General features: G+C 58.6%; 1 protein-coding gene across 5 annotated transcripts in view; it reads left to right on the top strand.

Annotated features, from left to right (window-relative positions):
• Window positions 1-16,470, top strand: part of PIK3R5 (phosphoinositide-3-kinase regulatory subunit 5) — a 76,896-nt gene extending 60,426 nt beyond the window's left edge. For 2 of the 5 annotated variants that reach the window (XM_047759357.1, XM_047759358.1), the window contains exons 6-19: window positions 3,553-3,622; window positions 6,734-6,908; window positions 7,369-7,522; window positions 8,160-8,243; window positions 8,525-9,239; window positions 9,352-9,514; window positions 9,831-9,956; window positions 10,474-10,602; window positions 10,722-10,815; window positions 11,038-11,114; window positions 13,620-13,713; window positions 13,836-13,918; window positions 14,376-14,488; window positions 14,653-16,470. In XM_047759357.1, coding sequence (XP_047615313.1) covers window positions 3,553-3,622; window positions 6,734-6,908; window positions 7,369-7,522; window positions 8,160-8,243; window positions 8,525-9,239; window positions 9,352-9,514; window positions 9,831-9,956; window positions 10,474-10,602; window positions 10,722-10,815; window positions 11,038-11,114; window positions 13,620-13,713; window positions 13,836-13,918; window positions 14,376-14,488; window positions 14,653-14,800 — 2,225 coding nt within the window. In that variant the 3' untranslated portion in view covers window positions 14,801-16,470. Of the gene's footprint in view, window positions 1-3,552; window positions 3,623-6,733; window positions 6,909-7,368; window positions 7,523-8,159; window positions 8,244-8,524; window positions 9,240-9,348; window positions 9,515-9,830; window positions 9,957-10,473; window positions 10,603-10,721; window positions 10,816-11,037; window positions 11,115-13,619; window positions 13,714-13,835; window positions 13,919-14,375; window positions 14,489-14,652 lie in introns of all 5 variants that reach the window. The other 3 variants (XM_047759360.1, XM_047759359.1, XM_047759356.1) reach the window with 3 other exon arrangements.
• Window positions 16,471-17,647: the final 1,177 nt, after the last annotated feature.

Here is a 17,647-nt window from a genome sequence, read left to right as displayed (position 1 = left end):
CTCGGCAATTGCCCAGGGTCTCATTGGTAAAGAAGAGGCAGGTGCCTAGTAAGCCCTGTATGACTTATGGTGAGAGGGGCCTGGAAGACCCGGACTGGCCCTGTTGAGGTGACTAGATGCTGGGGTGGCGTGTCTAACTCCCAGGCCTGGAGGCTCTGCAAAGTGAGACTCCACCCAACCCACAGGCACCTCTGGAGGTCGCTGCACTTGTTCAGAGCAGCATGTCTGTTTTTCACCTTGGCCCATTTATTCCCAGAACCATAACCCCTGTGCCAGTGTGGCCTTCTGCGCAGTGCTCTCCTTCCGCTCTCCTCCTTCTCGCCATCCTGACCTGGCGCAGGCCTGACCCCCTCCCCACCCCACCCCACCCCCACCCAAGGCTGTGCCTCCCCTTCCCGCCCAGGGCCTGCGGAGGCCTTATGGCCCGAGACCCCAGTTCCCTCGGACTTCCTAGAACCCAGGCCCCCAGAGACAGGGGCAGGGAGCCGCTGCTCAGGGACCCCAGAAAGGAGGAAAGCTAAGAGACAGCCAACGGCTGGGAGTGTTGGCATCAGGGTACCAGGTGGGTCAGGCTCTATCACACGGGAGTTGCCGGTCCCTGCAGACGCCGGAAGAGGAACTCGGCGTGCTCTCCTGCAGGGACTGGGATGCAGCTAAGGCTGCCCCTCCCCTGCCGCGTTAGCACCGGGGACTCTGTGGCATCGTGGCGCTTAGGGGAAAACATCAGGCGAACCGGGACACTGTTCTTGCTGCCACCTCACGGATGCCCAGGCCCCCCCTCTCCGCCGTGTCCTCAGCGTGACATTCTGCAAGGGTGTCATTAAGGTGGTACCCGTGCTCGGTGATACTGGTGGTGATTGTCACACATCCTGTGTCTTCATAGTCGGCTGTCTTGTGCAGAAAGGCCATTTCTGGTCATGACTTTGAAAAAGAGGGAAAGTGAGGGATAGATTTGGAGTTTGGGGTTAGCATATACACACTATTTGTATATAAAATAAACACCAAGGTTCTACTGTATAGCACAGGGAACAATCCGCAATATCTTGTAATAACCTCAAATGGAAAAGAATCTGAAAAAGAAGAGGTGTGTGTATATATATATATGTATATATATATATGTATATATATATATATTTGTGCATATAACTGAGTCACTTTGCCTTATACCTGCAGCTAACACATTGTAAATCAACTATGCTTCAATCAAAATAAAATCATTGGGGGAGTTCCTGTTGTGGTTCAGTGGTAATGAACCCAGCTAGTAGCCCTGAGGATGCAGGTTCAATCTCTGGCCCTGCTCAGTGGTTTAAGGATCCAGAATTGCCATGAGCTGTGGTATAGGTTGCAGATGCGGCTCGGATCTGGTGGCTGTGGCCCTGGCTTTGATTAGACCCCTAGCCTGGAACCTCCATATGCCGTGGGTTCAGCCCTAAAAAATAAAATAAAATTAAATTAAATTAAAATTAGAAAAAGACAAAAAATAAAAAATAAGATAAAATAGGTAAAATAAATTTTATTTTATTGTTTTTTTATTTTTTTAATCTTTTTGCCTTTTCTTTTCTTTTTTTTCCTCTTTTGGTCTTTTTGCCATTTCTTGGGCCGCTCCTGTGGCATATAGAGGTTCCCAGGCCAGGGGTCGAATTGGAGCTGTAGCTGCTGGCCTACACCACAGCCACAACAACGCGGGATCTGAGCTGTGTCTGCGACCTACACCACGGTTCACAGCATCACTGGATCCTTAACCCATTGAGCGAGGCCAGGGATCGAACCCGCCACCTCGCAGTTCCTAGTTGGATTCGTTAACAACTGAGCCACGACGGGAACTCCTAAAATCTAAAAATTCAGAAGGGAAGCTCATGTGGGTAAACAAGGCTCCACTGGGAAGGGTTCAGGTGGCTTTTGAACTTCATGTGGCCACCTGCCACCGGCCCCCACCGGCCGTGACCTTGCCTGTATGAGGCGGCCCTTTCGATTTGCTGCAGGTTAGTACCTGACACCGAATCACCTAGGCATGTGTTTCTTCAGCCCCTTGGGGCAGCCTTGATCTAGAAAGAAATCCAGTCGCAGAAAGCTGTTCCCACCTGCTGAGGTGCCCAGGGCAGGGGGTGAAGGTCAAAGGGAGAAGTGCCCATCCTCCCCGTCCCGCTGCTCCCAGAGAAATGCAGGATCATTATGAAGACAAGCCAGGGAGGGGGGTTGATGGGTGTCTTTGGGGGAGGGGTCGAGAGTTTCATCTGAGGCTCTAGGATCCACTTGGGAACTGCTGGAATCTGGGCCTGGCCTGCGTCAACGGGGGCAGAAGTGGGAGTAGGGACGGGTCAGCGGGGTGTAGGTTACAATTAAATGCATTACATGGTAAAAGGAAAGTGAGGACGGGCCAGAAGAAGGCTTTGCTATGTATTTGTCTGGGACTTGGGGGCAGGGGGACTGGGGGGCCTGGGCGGGCGGGGTACCAACTCCTCCAGCACTTTGTTGCGGGTTCAAGGGGCAACGAGGGGGCTTGTCTCTGTCATGCCTGTGAGTGGCCACCAGGTGGTGTCGTGAGTCCTAATAGTCACCACTGTTTCCGGGGCTTTCCAGTCAAAATCGGCATACAATTAACATGTAAACACGTGGTCATTACCTACAAGACACAGCAAATAGAAGGCCCCACATCAAAGCAATTTGATCCAAAGTTGGAAGAGCATCCACTGGGGCTTTTCAGCCGTTTACAAGTCACGGCCCTTCTGTTTGCAGCAGTCTGTAACCGCAGGCTGGGCTTTGTTCTTCCCTGAGGAGCTGGCCTTCCCGCCCCCAGCCCACACCCAGTTCACAGCCAGCAGGGCCCCCCGTGAAGATGTCCAAGCCCTGCCAGGGAGGCTGCCTGCCCCCCTGAGTCCCAGCCCCATCAGCGAGGCGAGGGAACTGCTGTCTGATGTCTTCACCGCCAGTGACACAGAACTGAATCCATACTGCGAAGGGTCTCTTTTCCAGCTACAGAACTGCATATCTGGGTGCAGGAAAAAAGGGAAAACTTGGGTTCGTTCCTTCTCAGCACGTTGGCAGCAGAGGAGATGAGAGGTGGATGAGGCCAGAGGGGAAGGCTGGGCGGGGGTCTGCGGGGCAGGGGCTCAGCCTTAGGGAGGGACAAGGTGGCACAGCTGAGATCCCCTGAGGGTGTGTGGGAGGCGAGACCGGGATGCTGAGGGGAGGGGGGGGCTGGCTGGGGCCGGGGCTGGGCTTAGGGGTGCCTGACACCAGGAAGGGGCCACGGTGACAGGAACCAGAACCAGCTAGACAGCAGGAGACACGACCGCTTCAAGGCCCTGCCCTCCTCCCAGGGTGCCTGGCCCCACCGTCTCTGAAGAGTGAAGCTTTGCGGGGCAGGTGGAGCCGAGCTGGGGCCTGGGAGTCAGACTCCCAGCTCTGATCTGCCCCTAGTTTTGATCCTCTTTCCAAACCCCCACCCTGATTCTCCAGTGCTGGGCTCCTGCCAGGTGCAGGACCATGGCTGCCGAAGGAGCAGATACACCTGTAACCTGTTTCTTTTTGTTTGTCTTTTTGTGGCCACAGGAATCTCCTACCAGCGACTGGTGAGGGCGGAGCAGGGCCTGTCCACAAGGAGTCACCGCAGCTCCACCGTGTGAGTGCTCTTGGGGAGGGAGGAATGGGGGTGTGTGTGAGATATCTGGGGCATCAGCTCATTTTTCTGGGCTAAGGATCTTCCATCAGATTCCTAAATGAGTCTGAGACTTAAAAAAAAAAAAAGTTAAAACCACCTGCCTTGATTGTACCAAGTATTGAGGACGCATTACCTAACTTAACCCCAACTTTTCAGATGAGGCAACTGAGGATCAGAGAGGCCAAGCAACTTCCCCAAGGTCACATAGCTAGTAAATGTCTGAGCCAGGATTTGAACCTTAGTCTTACTCAAAAGCCCAGGATTTTTCCATAATATCTTTCTGCCTGTTTTCCAAACTGTTTTGACCAGGACCTACAATTTAAAACATGCATTTTATGTAATTGTAATGTATACATGTAAGGATAACTTGAGCCCCTTGCTGTACAGTGGGAAAATTTTTAAAAAATGCATTTTATAGGAAAGCCTGGCATACACACACGCACACACACACACACACAGCTGAGACAAGTTTCAGGAAGTGAAACTCACCCTCTCCCAAGGATGAGCTCTGACCTATTCTGGTCTATTTCATTTAAAAGGCTGTTCTGGGGAGTTCCCCAGTGACTCAGTGGGTTAAGGATCTGGCTTTGCTGCTGCTGTGGCATAGGTTTGACCCTTGGCCCTGGAACTTCCACCTGACGTGGGCATAGCCAAAAAAAAAAAAAAAAAAAGGCAATTCTGGTTGTGACTCCAGGAATTGATTTCGTTACCCATTCCTGGGTCCCTGCTTGCGTTTGGAACAGCATTAGAGAGGAAGCCTCCATTCTGAGGCCCTGCTGCAGGCCTCCAAGCACGTGGGGGCCCAGAGACCACAGCCTCCACCAGCTCGGAAGCTCCCGTCACCCCAGCCCCTCCACTTCCTCAGCCCCAGGAACTCACAGCACATTCACTGAGCAAACATTTGTGGAGTTTCGTCTCAGTAAAGACAAGCTAAAGAGCCCGGGGCAGATTTTGAGAGAAACAAAAAGAGCATAAAAAATGTCTCGTGCTGTTGCTTTAGTAGGTGAGTGGGACCCCACTAGGGGCTGAGGCGGGTGGATGGAGGGTGATGCCAACACCTTTGTGGCGCTTCCTGAGCCCCGGGCACCGTTGAAACTATTCCTCCATCAGCCGGTCCTGCGAGCCCTGAAAGAAAGGTACTTTTTAGATGGGACTGAGGCACAGAGAGACTCACAGGAGCTTAGAGCCGAGAGACGCTCTCACTCTGGTTACGGGTCCGCTGGGAACAAGCGTGCAGAGGAGGTGGAGGTGGTGAGGGCATGGGGGTGGCTGGCCTGGCCCTGTACACAGTGGCGCTCAATGTGTGTCCATGAGGGAATGAAGGGGGCTCAGAGAGGGACCGCTTACACAAGCCCACTCCCCTTTGCTTACAAACAGAGAAGCCAAAATGAGTTTCCCCCAAACCCGGGGGGCTCTGACAGAGCCTGGTCCTATCCGTGAGCCTGGACCGAGGGCCAACATTAGGACAGCCACCCCCCAGGGACCAGCAGGAAGGCCCCCTGCCTGGGGCGTCTTTGTGTGCTTTTAAACACAATGCGGGTTGGAGTTCCCACCATGGCTCAGTGGTTGACGAATCCGACTAGGAACCATGAGGTTTCCGGTTCTATCCCTGGCCTTGCTCAGTGGGTTAACGATCCGGTGTTGCCATGAGCTGTGGTGTAGGTCGCAGACGCGGCTCGGATCCCGCGTTGCTGTGGCTCTGGTGTAGGCTGGCGGCTACAGCTCAGATCAGACCCCTAGCCTGGGAACCTCCATATGCCGCGAGACCGGCCCTAGAAATGGCAAAAAGACAAAAAATAAAATAAAATAAAAATAAAAAAATAAACACAATGCGGATTTTTGAGAGAGAGGGGAAGCAGGTGTGAGCAGTTTGTACTGAAGCCTTCGCAGGCAGGATACCACGATGCCTTTGAGAAAATGCAGTGACGAGGTTGGCGTGGGTGACGAGAGAGCAGCCAGGTGTAAACTGTTAACTGAGTGATTGACACTTCGGGGTTCACGATTCTCTTACAAATTTCATGTCTGAAATTTTCTGTAATGAAGACCCCTAAACACTAGCATAAAGAGGGAGCCCAGGGGAGTTCCCACTGTGCCGCAACTGGATGGGAGGTGCATCTTGGAAGCACTGGGATGCAGGTTCGATCCCTGGCCTGGCACAGAAGGTTGGGGGATCTGGCGTTGCCACAAGTGTGGCTTGGGTCACGACTGGGATTCGGATCTGATCCCGGGCCCAGGAAATCCATATGTTGCAGGAGGCCAAAAAAGAAAAAAAGAAAAAGAAAAGAGAGAGCCCAGGGCCCAATGGGAAGAGGTGGGGGTGGCTGGATGCACACGCCCTCCCCCAGCCGGACACCAGCTTGTATGATAGCTTTGGCAAGTTAGAAAGGGCATCCCCTGTGAGCAGAGGAATCAGGTACAGCCCTGACTTGGCTCCTTGGCCTCCAGGCAGACACTGCCTCACTGAAATTCCAGGCCTCACTGCACAAAGGCACATGGCTGCCCTGCTGTCCCCTCCCCAAAATGACCACCTGGCTTCAAGTCACCTCACCTAAAATGCAATCCTTTTTTGCATAATCTTTCATCTGATCAGATGTCCTATAGGAAAAAAAAATGTGTCATATAAAAATTAAGGTACCAAGTTCCTGTTGTGGCTCTTTCGGTTAAGAACCTGACTAGTATCCACGAGGATTTGGGTTTGCTCAGTGGGTTAAGAATCTGGCGTTTCCGTAAGCTGTGGTGTAGGTCGCAGACGCAGCTTGGATTCGGTGTTGCTGTGGCTGTGGTGTAGCAGCTCCTACTAGGCGGCTACAGCTCCTAGTCGACCCCTGGCCTGGGAACTTCCATGTCCTATGGGTGTGGCTGGCCCTAAAAAAAAAGACAAAAATTAAGGTAGAATTTATTTGTGAAAACTAAGTTTAATTTTTAAAAGGTCCTTGAAAGCGCCAGCTGAAAGCCACTCAAAAGCAGATCGTAAGCTTTCCCCTTGGAACTAGGACCCTTGACCCCTCTCCCCCAGCCTCAGTGTGGCTGCCCTCCACCCCAGTGCCCACAGCTGGTCCTCTGTGTCCCCAGCACGGTGCTCTTGCTGAACCCCGTGGAGGTGCAGGCTGAGTTCCTTGACGTGGCCGACAAGCTGAGCACACCAGGGCCCTCGCCGCACAGCGCCTACATCACCCTGCTCCTGCATGCCTTCCAGGCCACCTTTGGGGCCCACTGTGACCTCTCTGGTCTGCACCGCAGGCTGCAGGTACGTGCCTGGGGCCCTGGGCTCAACATCGCCCCCCTCTGGCAGAGCGCCTCTCTGAAGCCCGGTACACTGGCCTCCCTCACCCTGAGTGACATGGCCGGCCAGTCACGGGAGGTTCCTGTTATGCTAAGTCCCAGTCCAGGGGGGATGGCACCCTAGACAGTGGCCTCCGAGGACCCATGGGCTGGGTGGTAGAGGAACAGGTTTTAGACAAGCTGGAAGCCCTGGGGTCCAGTCTGAGCTCTGACAGTTCAGCTGCATGGCCTTGGGCAGCCCCCTCCCCTCTGGGCCACAGAGGTGAGCTCTGGGCCTTTCTTTCTGACCATTTCTGGAGCACAGGGGCTGAGCAGGAGGCCTGGCTCCCTGGTCAGCAGTGGGTGGAGGCGGGCGGGGAGGGACTGGTCCGTGGGAGCCGGAGAAGTCGGATGGCAAGTCAGCCTGCCTCCCCCTGGGCTTTCAGTCCAAGACCCTGGCAGAGCTCGAGGCCATCTTCACGGAGACAGCCGAGGCACAGGAGCTGGCCTCGGGCATCGGGAATGCAGCTGAGGCCCGGCAGTGGCTCAGGACCAAGCTGCAGGCGGTGGGAGAGAAGGCCGGCTTCCCTGGTGTCTTAGGTGAGGCTCCGGGCTTGGGGCCCACCCCCATCCCCATCCCCGTCCCCATCCTCCCCACCCCCCATTCCAGCTCCCCAGGTAAGTCAGCCTGGTGGTTCTGCTCCACACAGGGACCCACGTCTTTGGCAGCTCCTTGTTCCGTCGTCCCCCGAGGGCGTGGTTCCTGTCTGCAGGGTTAGGGTTGGGCTGCCCCATGGCCACTGGGGAGGCTTGTGGGAAGAGGACAAAAGAGAGTGGGGCTTTGCCTTCACAATGAAGATGACGCAGAAGTGCAGGTACCCCTTGGAGCCACCTTAGTCACATGGCCCACCTTGCCGGACGGGTCCAGGAAAGGTCCCTTCTGCAAGTCTGTTCTAGAGGAAGGGAACCTGATGAGATGCTGCGCATTGTTTACCGGTTGGAACCGGAGCACAGAGGCTGCCTTGGCCCCATTCACACAGCTCACAAAAGGGCGTGGCATCTACAGGGCGCGCTTGAAGGAAGCCCTCTGGCTGCGAGCCAGGCAGCCCAGCTTCCAACTCGGCCTCGGCCCACCCGGCTGCATGTCCAGGGCTGGTCCTCTCCCAGCTCCGGCCTTTCCAATACGAGGGGCCTGGGCTGGCCCGTCTCAAGGCCTTTCCCTCCCTCGTTCCTCCAGACACCGCAAAACCTGGCAAGCTCCGCACCATCCCCATCCCGGTCGCCAGGTGCTACACCTACAGCTGGAACCAGGACAGCTTCGGTAAGCAGCCCGCTGGGGCCACCCCAAAGGGCCGGGGCTCTAGGCCGGGGCAGCTGCCTGCCCCGCCCCCGACCCCGCCCTCGACCTCGGCCCCGCCCCCCGCCCTCCCACTGCGCAGGCTCAGAGCTGAGCAGGGGGCGGGGCTCCGAGTCCCGGGCTGGCCCTCGGCCCTCTTCTCCCCAAGGTCCTTCTGCTGGAGCCCGTCTCCCCTCCCAAGGGTGCCCGGAAGGCGTTCCCAGTGTCCGGACACCCAGAAGATGCCTCCCTTTGCTTCGCTGCAGACATCCTGCAGGAAATCCTGCTCAAGGAGCAGGAGCTGCTCCAGCCAGAGATCCTGGACGACGAGGAGGACGAGGACGAGGAGGACGAGGAAGAGGACTTGGACGCCGACGGCCACTGCGCGGAGAGGGACTCCGTGCTCTCCACCGGCTCGGCGGCCTCCCACGCCTCCACGCTGTCCCTGGCCTCGTCCCAGGCCTCGGGGCCCACGCTCTCCCGCCAGTTGCTGACCTCCTTCGTCTCTGGCCTCTCGGATGGCATGGACAGCGGCTACGTGGAGGACATCGAGGAGAGCGCCTACGAGCGGCCCCGGAGGCCTGGCGGCCACGAGCGCCGGGGCCACCGCCGGCCTGGGCAGAAGTTCAACAGGATCTATAAACTCTTCAAGAGCACCAGCCAGATGGTGCTGCGGAGGGACTCGCGCAGCCTGGAGGGCAGCCCGGACAGCTCCCTGCCCCTGCGTCGGGCCGGCAGCCTCTGCAGCCCCCTGGACAGCCCGACCCTGCCCCCGTCCCGGGCCCAGCGCTCCCGCTCGCTGCCCCAGCCCAAGCTCGGCCCCCAGCTGCCCGGCTGGCTCCTGGCCCCCGCCTCCCGCCACCAGCGCCGCCGCCCCTTCCTGAGCGGGGACGAGGACCCCAAGGCTTCCACGCTGCGTGTCGTGGTCTTCGGCTCGGATCGGATCTCGGGGAAGGTGGCCCGGGCTTACAGCAACCTGCGGTAAGAGCCTCTGCCCTGGGCACCAGGCTGGTGGCGCTGGTGGCATCTGGGCTTGAGGACCGGGGTCCCAGGGGGACCAAGGGCTCCCTTCTCACCACCTTCTTCTTAGCAGGCGGCTGGAGAACAACCGTCCTCTCCTCACGCGGTTCTTCAAGCTACAGTTCTTCTACGTGCCTGTCAAGCGGAGCCGTGGGACAGGCACCCCCACCAGCCCAGCCCCTCGGAGCCAGACGCCCCCCCTCCCCACAGACGCCCCGAGGCACCCGGGCCCTGCAGTACGTCTCCAGCCCTGGGCGCAGTGGGTGGCAAAGGCCAGGAGATGAGAGCAGTTGCCTGAAGGGGCTGGTCAGATGTCACCCCTGGCAGCCACCCCTGTTCAGGGGGCACCTCGTCCAGCTCTGAGGAGCCGTCCCTGCCCTGCACAGTGGGGAGGAGGGGTGCATTTTGCTCTGTGACATGGTCTGAAAGCGGTCAGACCTCTCCAAGGGCAGGGAGAAGCTCAGGGCGGGGCTGCAGGTGCCATCCAGGGCTGCGGAGCTAGGGGGGCAGTTGTCCCAGGTGGCAGGGAGTGACTCTCACCCGTTGCCCCAGGAGCTGGGCGCCACCCCCTGGGAGGAGAGCACCAATGACATCTCCCACTACCTCGGCATGCTCGACCCCTGGTACGAGCGAAACGTCCTGGGCCTCATGCACCTGCCTCCTGAAGTCCTGTGCCAGGTAGGTGCAGGGAGAGGCCCCCTGGCTGCAGGCACCCAGCCTCACCTCCAAGCCCCTAGTTTGGGGGTCCTGCTCGAGGCCCCCTTGGAGGAGCAGGGCTCACATGGAGTCGGGCACAGAGGGTGGGTGGAAGCAGGGCTGAGCTGAACCCAGGGCTCGGGGGGGGGGGGGGGGGGGGGTCGGGGGCGGGGGGCGGAGCAGGGCTGGATCACCACGCTACTGGGAGGGGCCCCAGTAGGGTCCGGGCATCTTAGGCTCCAGCCCCTTCCTCAACTCCCAGCTTGGCCAGGGGCCTCCCAGGAGGCTGGTGTGCCAGTGACGGAGCTAGAGGGCAGGCCGTGGGACCCTCCCTGACCACGGGCTTTCCTGCTCCCGTCTCACCATCCCCTTCCCTGGCCCTGCCTGCCGCTGGATCTCTCTCCTCGGTGTCTGCACCTCTGCCGCTCTTCCTCTCATCCACCCTTTCTGTCTCGCTCTCTGCCCGCCTGTCCCTTGGGCTCCCCACCCCCACCCCCAGCAGTCCCTGAAGGCTGAGCCCCGGCCCCTGGAGGGCTCCCCTGCCCAGCTGCCCATCCTGGCGGACATGCTGCTCTACTACTGCCGCTTCGCTGCCCGGCCGGTGCTGCTGCAGGTCTATCAGACCGAGGTAAGGCCCGCCCCGCCGCCTCTGCCCCGGACTCGCTGCCGGGCCCCAGGCCTGTGCGGGAGGAGCCTGGGGGCCCCTCTGGGAGGTCCCCACTGAGCCCACGCTCCTGCCCGCTCCAGCTGACCTTCATCACCGGGGAGAAGACGACGGAGATCTTCATCCACTCCCTGGAGCTGGGCCACTCTGCTGCCACACGCGCCATCAAGGCTTCGGGTGGGTGCTGTCGGAGCCCCGGCAGCGGGGCTGGGGGTGGGGGTGCGCCCCGGAGGTGGGGCCCCTGGGGGCAGAGCTGGAGGGAGGTGGGCCCGGGAGAGGAGGGGTCCTGGGGAGGTGGGGCAGGAGGGACAAGAAGGGGGCAGGGAGGCAGAGCCAGGGTCTGTGAGGACACTGCAAGGGAGAAGGAGCAAAGGGTCTGTCTGTCTGTGTGTGACACAGGTCCTGGCAGCAAGCGGCTGGGCATCGATGGTGACCGGGAGGCCGTCCCTCTAACACTACAGATAATTTACAGCAAGGTGAGACTGCTGCTGCCCAGCCCCTCGAGAGCTGCCCCCCATGCCGCCCCCGCCAGCCTGGAAGGCTCTCTGGGCTCCCCAGGCCCTTGGGGGTACTGAGAGGAGGGGAAGGGGAGGAAGCGGACCTTTCCCTCCCCCTCTGCCTCCAAAGCACCCCCCCGCCCACGGCCCCGGGGTCTCCCTGCTCCTGAATGTACTCAGCCTTTCCATGAAGTGCTGGGGCCTGGTTCCCACTGACCTACCTCCCAGGAGGGAGCAGTGGGTCTCCTACAAAGGGGCTTCTGTTTGGGGTCGGGCTGGGGATATGTGTGACATGGTCAGCTTTGAGGCCTGGAAACTCCCTGTGGCAGCTATGTGTAGAATATTGGAGGGGTGCCCAGGGGGTGTAGGAAGGCCAAGTTGGAGGCTCCTGGGCTTGTCCAGGGGAGAAGCGTGGGCAGCCTGCACCGGGTGGAGAGAACTGGGAGCTCTGTGCCAATGACATGAGCAGCGGGGCTCAGGGGCGGGTTAGAAAAGGAGGGGTTCCCGTTGCTGCTCAGAGGCAGTTAGGGAAGTTGGAAGCCTTCCTTGGGAAGAGCTGAACTCGACTAGTATCCATGAGGACGCGGATTGGATCCCTGGCCTCGCTCAGCGGGTTAAGGATCCAGCGTTGCTGTGAGCTGTGGTATGGGTCACAGATGTGGCTCAGATCCCTCGTTGCTGTGGCTGTGGTGTAGACCAGCAGCTGGAGCTCCCATTAGACCCCTAGACTGGGAAGCTCCATGTGTCACGGGCGCGGCCCTAAATAGACCAAAAAAAAAAAAAAGAAAGAAAAGAAAAAGAAAAGGAGGGGCCCCATCATGAAAAAGTCTACAAATAACCAGTGCTGGAGAGGGTGTGGAGAAAAGGAAACCCTCCTACCCTGTTGGAGGGAATGTTAGTTGCTACAAGCACTTTGGGAAAAGGAAGGGAGATTCCTAAGAAAACTAAATACAGAATTACGGGGTGATCCACCGTTCACTCTCCTGGGCATCTATCTGGATAAAGCTCTAATTTGAAAAGATAATAATATCACTCAGCCATAAGAAAGAAGGAAATAATGCCATTTGCAGCAACAGGGAAGGGCCTAGAACTTACCCCCTCCCCTTTTTTTTGGTCACGTCCAGAGCATGTAGAAGTTCCCCGGCCAGGGACTGAACCTGAGCCATAGCGGTGACATGCCAAATCGTTTACCAGTAGGCCACCAGGGAACTCCTAGAAATTATCATACTAAGAAAATACATCAGAAAGAGAAAGACAAACACAACATGATATCCCTTGTATGAGCGAGGCCAGGGATCAACCCCACCCCTAAGCCCTGCTGCTCGTGTCATTCGCAAAAACATGACACAAGTGAACTTATCTATGAAACAGAAACTGACGCACATACGGAAGAGAACCGAGTCGTAGTTGTCAGGGGGTTTAGGGAAGGGAAGAATTGGGAATTTGGGCTTAGCAGAGGCATACTATCATATATCTCTGTGTGTGTGTGTATAATGCCATATTATATATATGTTATATATATATTATATTATATATATGCCATAAACAACAAGGTTCTACTGTAGAGGGCAGGGAACTCTTCGTTAATTTAACCTGTGCTCAACCATAACGGGAAAGACTATGGAAAAGAATACATACACACTAACCAAATCCCTTTGCTGTGCGGCAGAAATTTACACAACATGGTAAATCAGCTATACGTCAGTAAAACTGATGAAAAAAAGAAAGAAAAGGAGAGGCCCAACCCAGGGGATTCCTGCCGTCTGCCCCTGGCAGGACCCCTTCCTCGGAAGCAGCCCAGTCCCAGCGGGAGGGAGACACGGAGGCGGGGTTCGAGGCGCCCTTGAGCCGGAGGCAGGAGTCAGAGCAGGCAGGGGAGCGTGGGCCTGGCTCCGAGGTCAAGTGTGAGGACAGGGCTGTGGGTGGTCAGGGAAGAAGGGCCTGAGTGAGGGAGGTTCCCCAGGGGAGAAAGTGGGCCTGAGAGAGCAGAGGCCCCAGGGGACGGGCCGAGACCTGCCTTCTGGGATGAGGGCAGAGGCGCAAAGCGAGCCCGAGCCAGCCTGGCGCTGAGCAAACCTGGAGCCCTGGAGAGGAGGCGTGGACAGCATGAAATTCTCCTGGAGGCCAGTAAGCTGAGGCCTGAGACATGCGTGTGGGTCTGGCAATGTGGAGGCCCCGGCTGAAAGGGACCTGTAGACAAGGACCCAGAGAGGGGGGCTGTGGCCTGGCTCTGCCCCGGACCCCCTGCCGTGGGGCCTGTCTCTTCCCCCGTCGGGGCTCCGAAGAGCCTCCCGGCGCCCCCTGGCGGGGCTCCCAGCCATCGCCCCCTTCACCCTGGTCACAAGGTTGACCCGCGGACCACACCCGGACCCACGCCCCTCTCTGGAGCCAGGGAGGTCTCTGCAGGGCCCGGGGGACTTCGCGGGGAAGGCAGCGGGCCCCGGGGCCTGTGGCTGAGAGGGTCTGGCGTTGCTGCCTCTCCAGGGGGCCATCAGCGGCCGGAGTCGCTGGAGCAACATGGAAAAGGTCTGCACCTCTGTCAACCTCAGCAAGGCCTGCCGGCAGCAGGAGGAGCTAGGTGAGGGCGCGGCGGGGCCGGGGCTGCCGGGGGTGGGGGGTGGGGGGCGGTGGCCGGGGCTTGGCGGGTGGCGCGCCCTGCCTGCGGGTCCTGAGCCTGGCCTGAGCTGCCCTGCCCTTCAGACTCCAGCACGGAGGCCCTGACGCTAAACCTGACAGAAGTGGTGAAAAGACAGACCCCTAAATCCAAGAAGGGCTTTAACCAGGTAAGGGCGTCCCTCTCCTTGCCACCTGCTGGGAAACTTGGGGTGCGTGTGTGCGGGTGTCAGGCGGCTGTGCTGGGCCTGGCCGGTGGGAGGGGAGGCAGGAGAGGGTGGGGTGGGGTGCACACTGTTGGGGGTCGGGGAGGAGGAGCCCCCTTAGAACTGTGGGAAGGGTCCGTGGTGGACGCAGGGGAGCCCCAAGTCCGAGGTCCAGCGGGCTCCGTGTCAGGGAACCCAGGGCTGTCCCGATGTGGTTTCTCCTCCCGAGACACTGGCTCCTTCCAGACCCAAGAAAGGTCAGAGAGGAGGCCCCCTGGGCGCCCGCGGGCCCTGAGCGCTGGCAGCCCCACGCCAGCCCCACGCCCTGGACCCAGCTGGGTGGTTCTGAGGGAAGAAGCCGCCAAAATCTGGCCCAGCTCTGGGGCCAGGGCTCCAGGGCTGATCTGGGCCTTCCTTCCAGATCAGCACGTCGCAGATCAAAGTGGACAAGGTGCAGATTATCGGCTCTAACAGCTGCCCCTTTGCCGTGTGTCTGGACCAGGACGAGAGGAAGATCCTGCAGAGTGTGATCAGGTAGGAAAGGGAGGGCCCCCAGACCCAGCCTGGGAGAGCTGGAGGGATGGGGGGGGGGCCTGGAAGGAGCTGGAGGGATCCGGAAGGATCTGGAGAGATGGGGGGGGGGCCTGGAAGGAGCTGGAGGGAGGGGCAGCCTGGCCTGACACCGCCGTGCCCCCCAGGTGCGAGGTCTCGCCCTGCTACAAGCCTGAGAAGAGCAGCCTCTGCCCCCCACCCCAGAGGCCCTCCTACCCGCCAGCGCCGGCCGCGCCTGACCTCTGCTCCCTGCTCTGCCTGCCCATCATGACTTTCAGCGGAGCTCTGCCCTAGCCACCACCCTGCACCAGCCTGGACAGGGAGCCGGGGGGCAGCCTCCTCGGAGCCCCCTCCCCAGAAGACTGGCGGCTGAGAGGGTCGTGCTCCCTGTGGAGAACGGAGGGGCCGTGTGCTGGGTCAGGGTCCCACTGTGGGCCCTGCAGCAGCAAGAGCGGGGGCTGCTGGGGCCTCAGGGCTCTGTTTGGGCGAGAAGCAGGCATTAGGGAGAGGGCCTGGCCCCATGGCCCTCAGCTTCCTCACAGTAGCGGAGAGAGGGATGGGTGAGCTGACCTCAAGGCCCTGGCCTCCAGTGGGGTCCAGGATCCTTTCTGGAAGAAAGATCTGAGGCGCTGGTGCTCTGGGGTGTGGTGTAGGCCTCTCCTCCCAGCCCTGGGCCAGGCCACCCCGTTACTTTGTCAGAGACTTGGGGATCCTCTGTGTCTGGGGGTTCAAGCAGTGGAAATATGGATTCGACTTTTCTGACGTTGGTGCCATCCCCGCCCCCACCTCACCCTCTCACTCACACACACACACACACACACACACACACACACACATATACACACACACCTTCTCTCTGTCAAGTTCCCTGGGTCTTCCGTGAAACAGCACTAACACTTGACCTGCCTGTGTCAGCACTTGGAACAGATGCTCCCTGGATCGAGAGCCTTGGGAGACAGGACAAGCTTAGGTTCGGTGGTGGCTCAGTTACCTTCTAGCGAAATGAGCAGAAGGAGGTGAATTGGCTCCTCCGAGGCTCCCCTACCTGGGCACTAAGATGGGGAGAATAAGGCCGCCTTAAAGGGTTGGGGTGATGTCGTCTGCAAAGTGCCTGGCCCAGTGGCCGGCTGGTAGGTAGCAGGTGCGGCCTCACCCTCTGGGCGCCGACTCCCCCGTGTGGCGGGAGGCTAAAAGGATGCCCTGCCCCCGTGATGCTGTCATTCCCTCCTTCCAATTCACTGATGAGGCAGGACCCAGACTGAGGGGGTGAGGGAGCACGCAGTTCTACCCTTTGAAGGAGGAAGTGCCTTGATCAGAGTAAGAGGAGGGTCGCCCAGGCGCCCCCAGCCGCCCCCTCCTCCTCTCCCAGGTTGGCCCCTGTGCCTCCCACTCCCATCTCACTCCTTGGGCTGGCGCACATCACGGGCACAGTCCTCCAGCCCCACAGTTCACTGGTGCCATGGCCCCTGGGTCGGCTCGCAGAGGATGGAGGATGCAGAGCTGTCCTCGAGGAGCTTGGGGTCTGATGGGGAAAATGGGTGATGGAACATGAGCGCCGAAAGATTTAAAACTCCAGGTTGCAGTGGTCGGAGAAGCCGGCCGCACACGCGGACTAGGGTGGTAGGGAGAGGGCAGGGCTTGGGGCCGGGATTTGGACTAGGAGAGGCTGGGGAGGTAACCAGAGAAGCAGACAGTTGTATCCCGCACAGACCTCCCCGCCCCTCCCCTCCTGCTCTTGCTTCACCTGCTTCAAAGGGTCTGGGCTTTAGCAGCCCGTGGTGCCCAGCGCAGGGTACTCAGGACTCGAGAGACGCGGACCGTGCCAGTTCCCACCCTGTGCCACTCCAGGCCCCAGGGAGGGGTTTGCAATATACCCTCAACGTTTTTGTGTGTGTGGTAAGGTCGTCCTAGGACCCAAAATGGAATTTAACATTATTGTCAAATAAAACTTGATTTGTCTTGGATTGAAGGACCTGCGGTGATTTTGCTGCGTGATAAGGACGTGCTAATTGCATAGATCACATACGTCGGTTCCCGCAGAGCGGAAAGATTTCTCGGGGGATTGCTTTGTTTATCTTCTTGTAATTCTCCTCTCTACAGAGAACATTTTTCTGCTGAGATATTCCGTATAGATCTCATCACGCTGCCCAGAGGAACAGAAGTGTGCTCGGTGCTGGCCCTCCGGGGGCGCTATTTCTAGACTTGGCTCACGGGGAGGGGGGGAAAGAAGGTGGAGGGATGGAGGGGGATCCCTGTCATCTGGGAGGAGTAGGTGGGCACCCGGGTCCCGGCAGAACTGCTGGAGATGGAGGAAGAGGGACCCGTGAGAGGTTGTACTCTGTATCGGCCAGCTGATGCAAATAGAAAAGCACACCGAACACTCGATGGACGAAAACTATGATCATTTCATTCTTGCTCGTGCATCTGTAGGACATTGATTTAGGTGGGGCTCAGAGGGCCGTGGCTCTGAGCTGCAGGTTGGGTTCAGGTCTGCCCTCTGGGTCCCTCAGGCACCTTGGGCCAGCGTGTTAGCCCAAGAGGGGTAAGCAGAGACATGCGATGCCACCTAGGGCCTGGACCTGGAACGGGCACCGTCTCTCTGCTGCCAACATTCAGTTGGTGAAAGTCGGTGAAGGTCAGCAGCCCATAAGTTGATAAATCAGTAAATCTCACACAGGATAGAAACAAACCCACAGGAGAAGAGAGCTTCCTTCTGATGTTCTTTCCAAGACCCCTAAAGGAGAACTAGGGACGGCTGAAGAGCACGTGGAAAGATGTCCAACATCTCTGGTTATTAGAGGGATGCAAATCAAAACTACAACGAGGTATCACCTCACTCTGATCAGAATGGCCATCGCCGGAGTTCCTGTTGTGGCGCAGTGGTTAACGAATCCGACTAGGAACCGTGAGGTTGCGGGTTCGGTCCCTGCCCTTGCTCAGTGGGTTAACGATCCGGCGTTGCCGTGAGCTGTGGTGTAGGTTGCAGACGCGGCGAGGATCCCGTGTTGCTGTGGCTCTGGCGTAGGCTGGTGGCTACGGCTCCGATTCAACCCCTAGCCTGGGAACCTCCATATGCCACGGGAGTGGCCCAAGAAATGGCAAAAAGACAAAAAAAAATGGCCATCGCCGAAAAGTCTACAA

The sequence above is a fragment of the Phacochoerus africanus genome, chromosome 14 (genome assembly GCF_016906955.1).
Source record: "Phacochoerus africanus isolate WHEZ1 chromosome 14, ROS_Pafr_v1, whole genome shotgun sequence".
NCBI lineage: Eukaryota > Metazoa > Chordata > Mammalia > Artiodactyla > Suidae > Phacochoerus > Phacochoerus africanus.
This window is presented reverse-complemented; position numbering and strand designations above follow the sequence as displayed.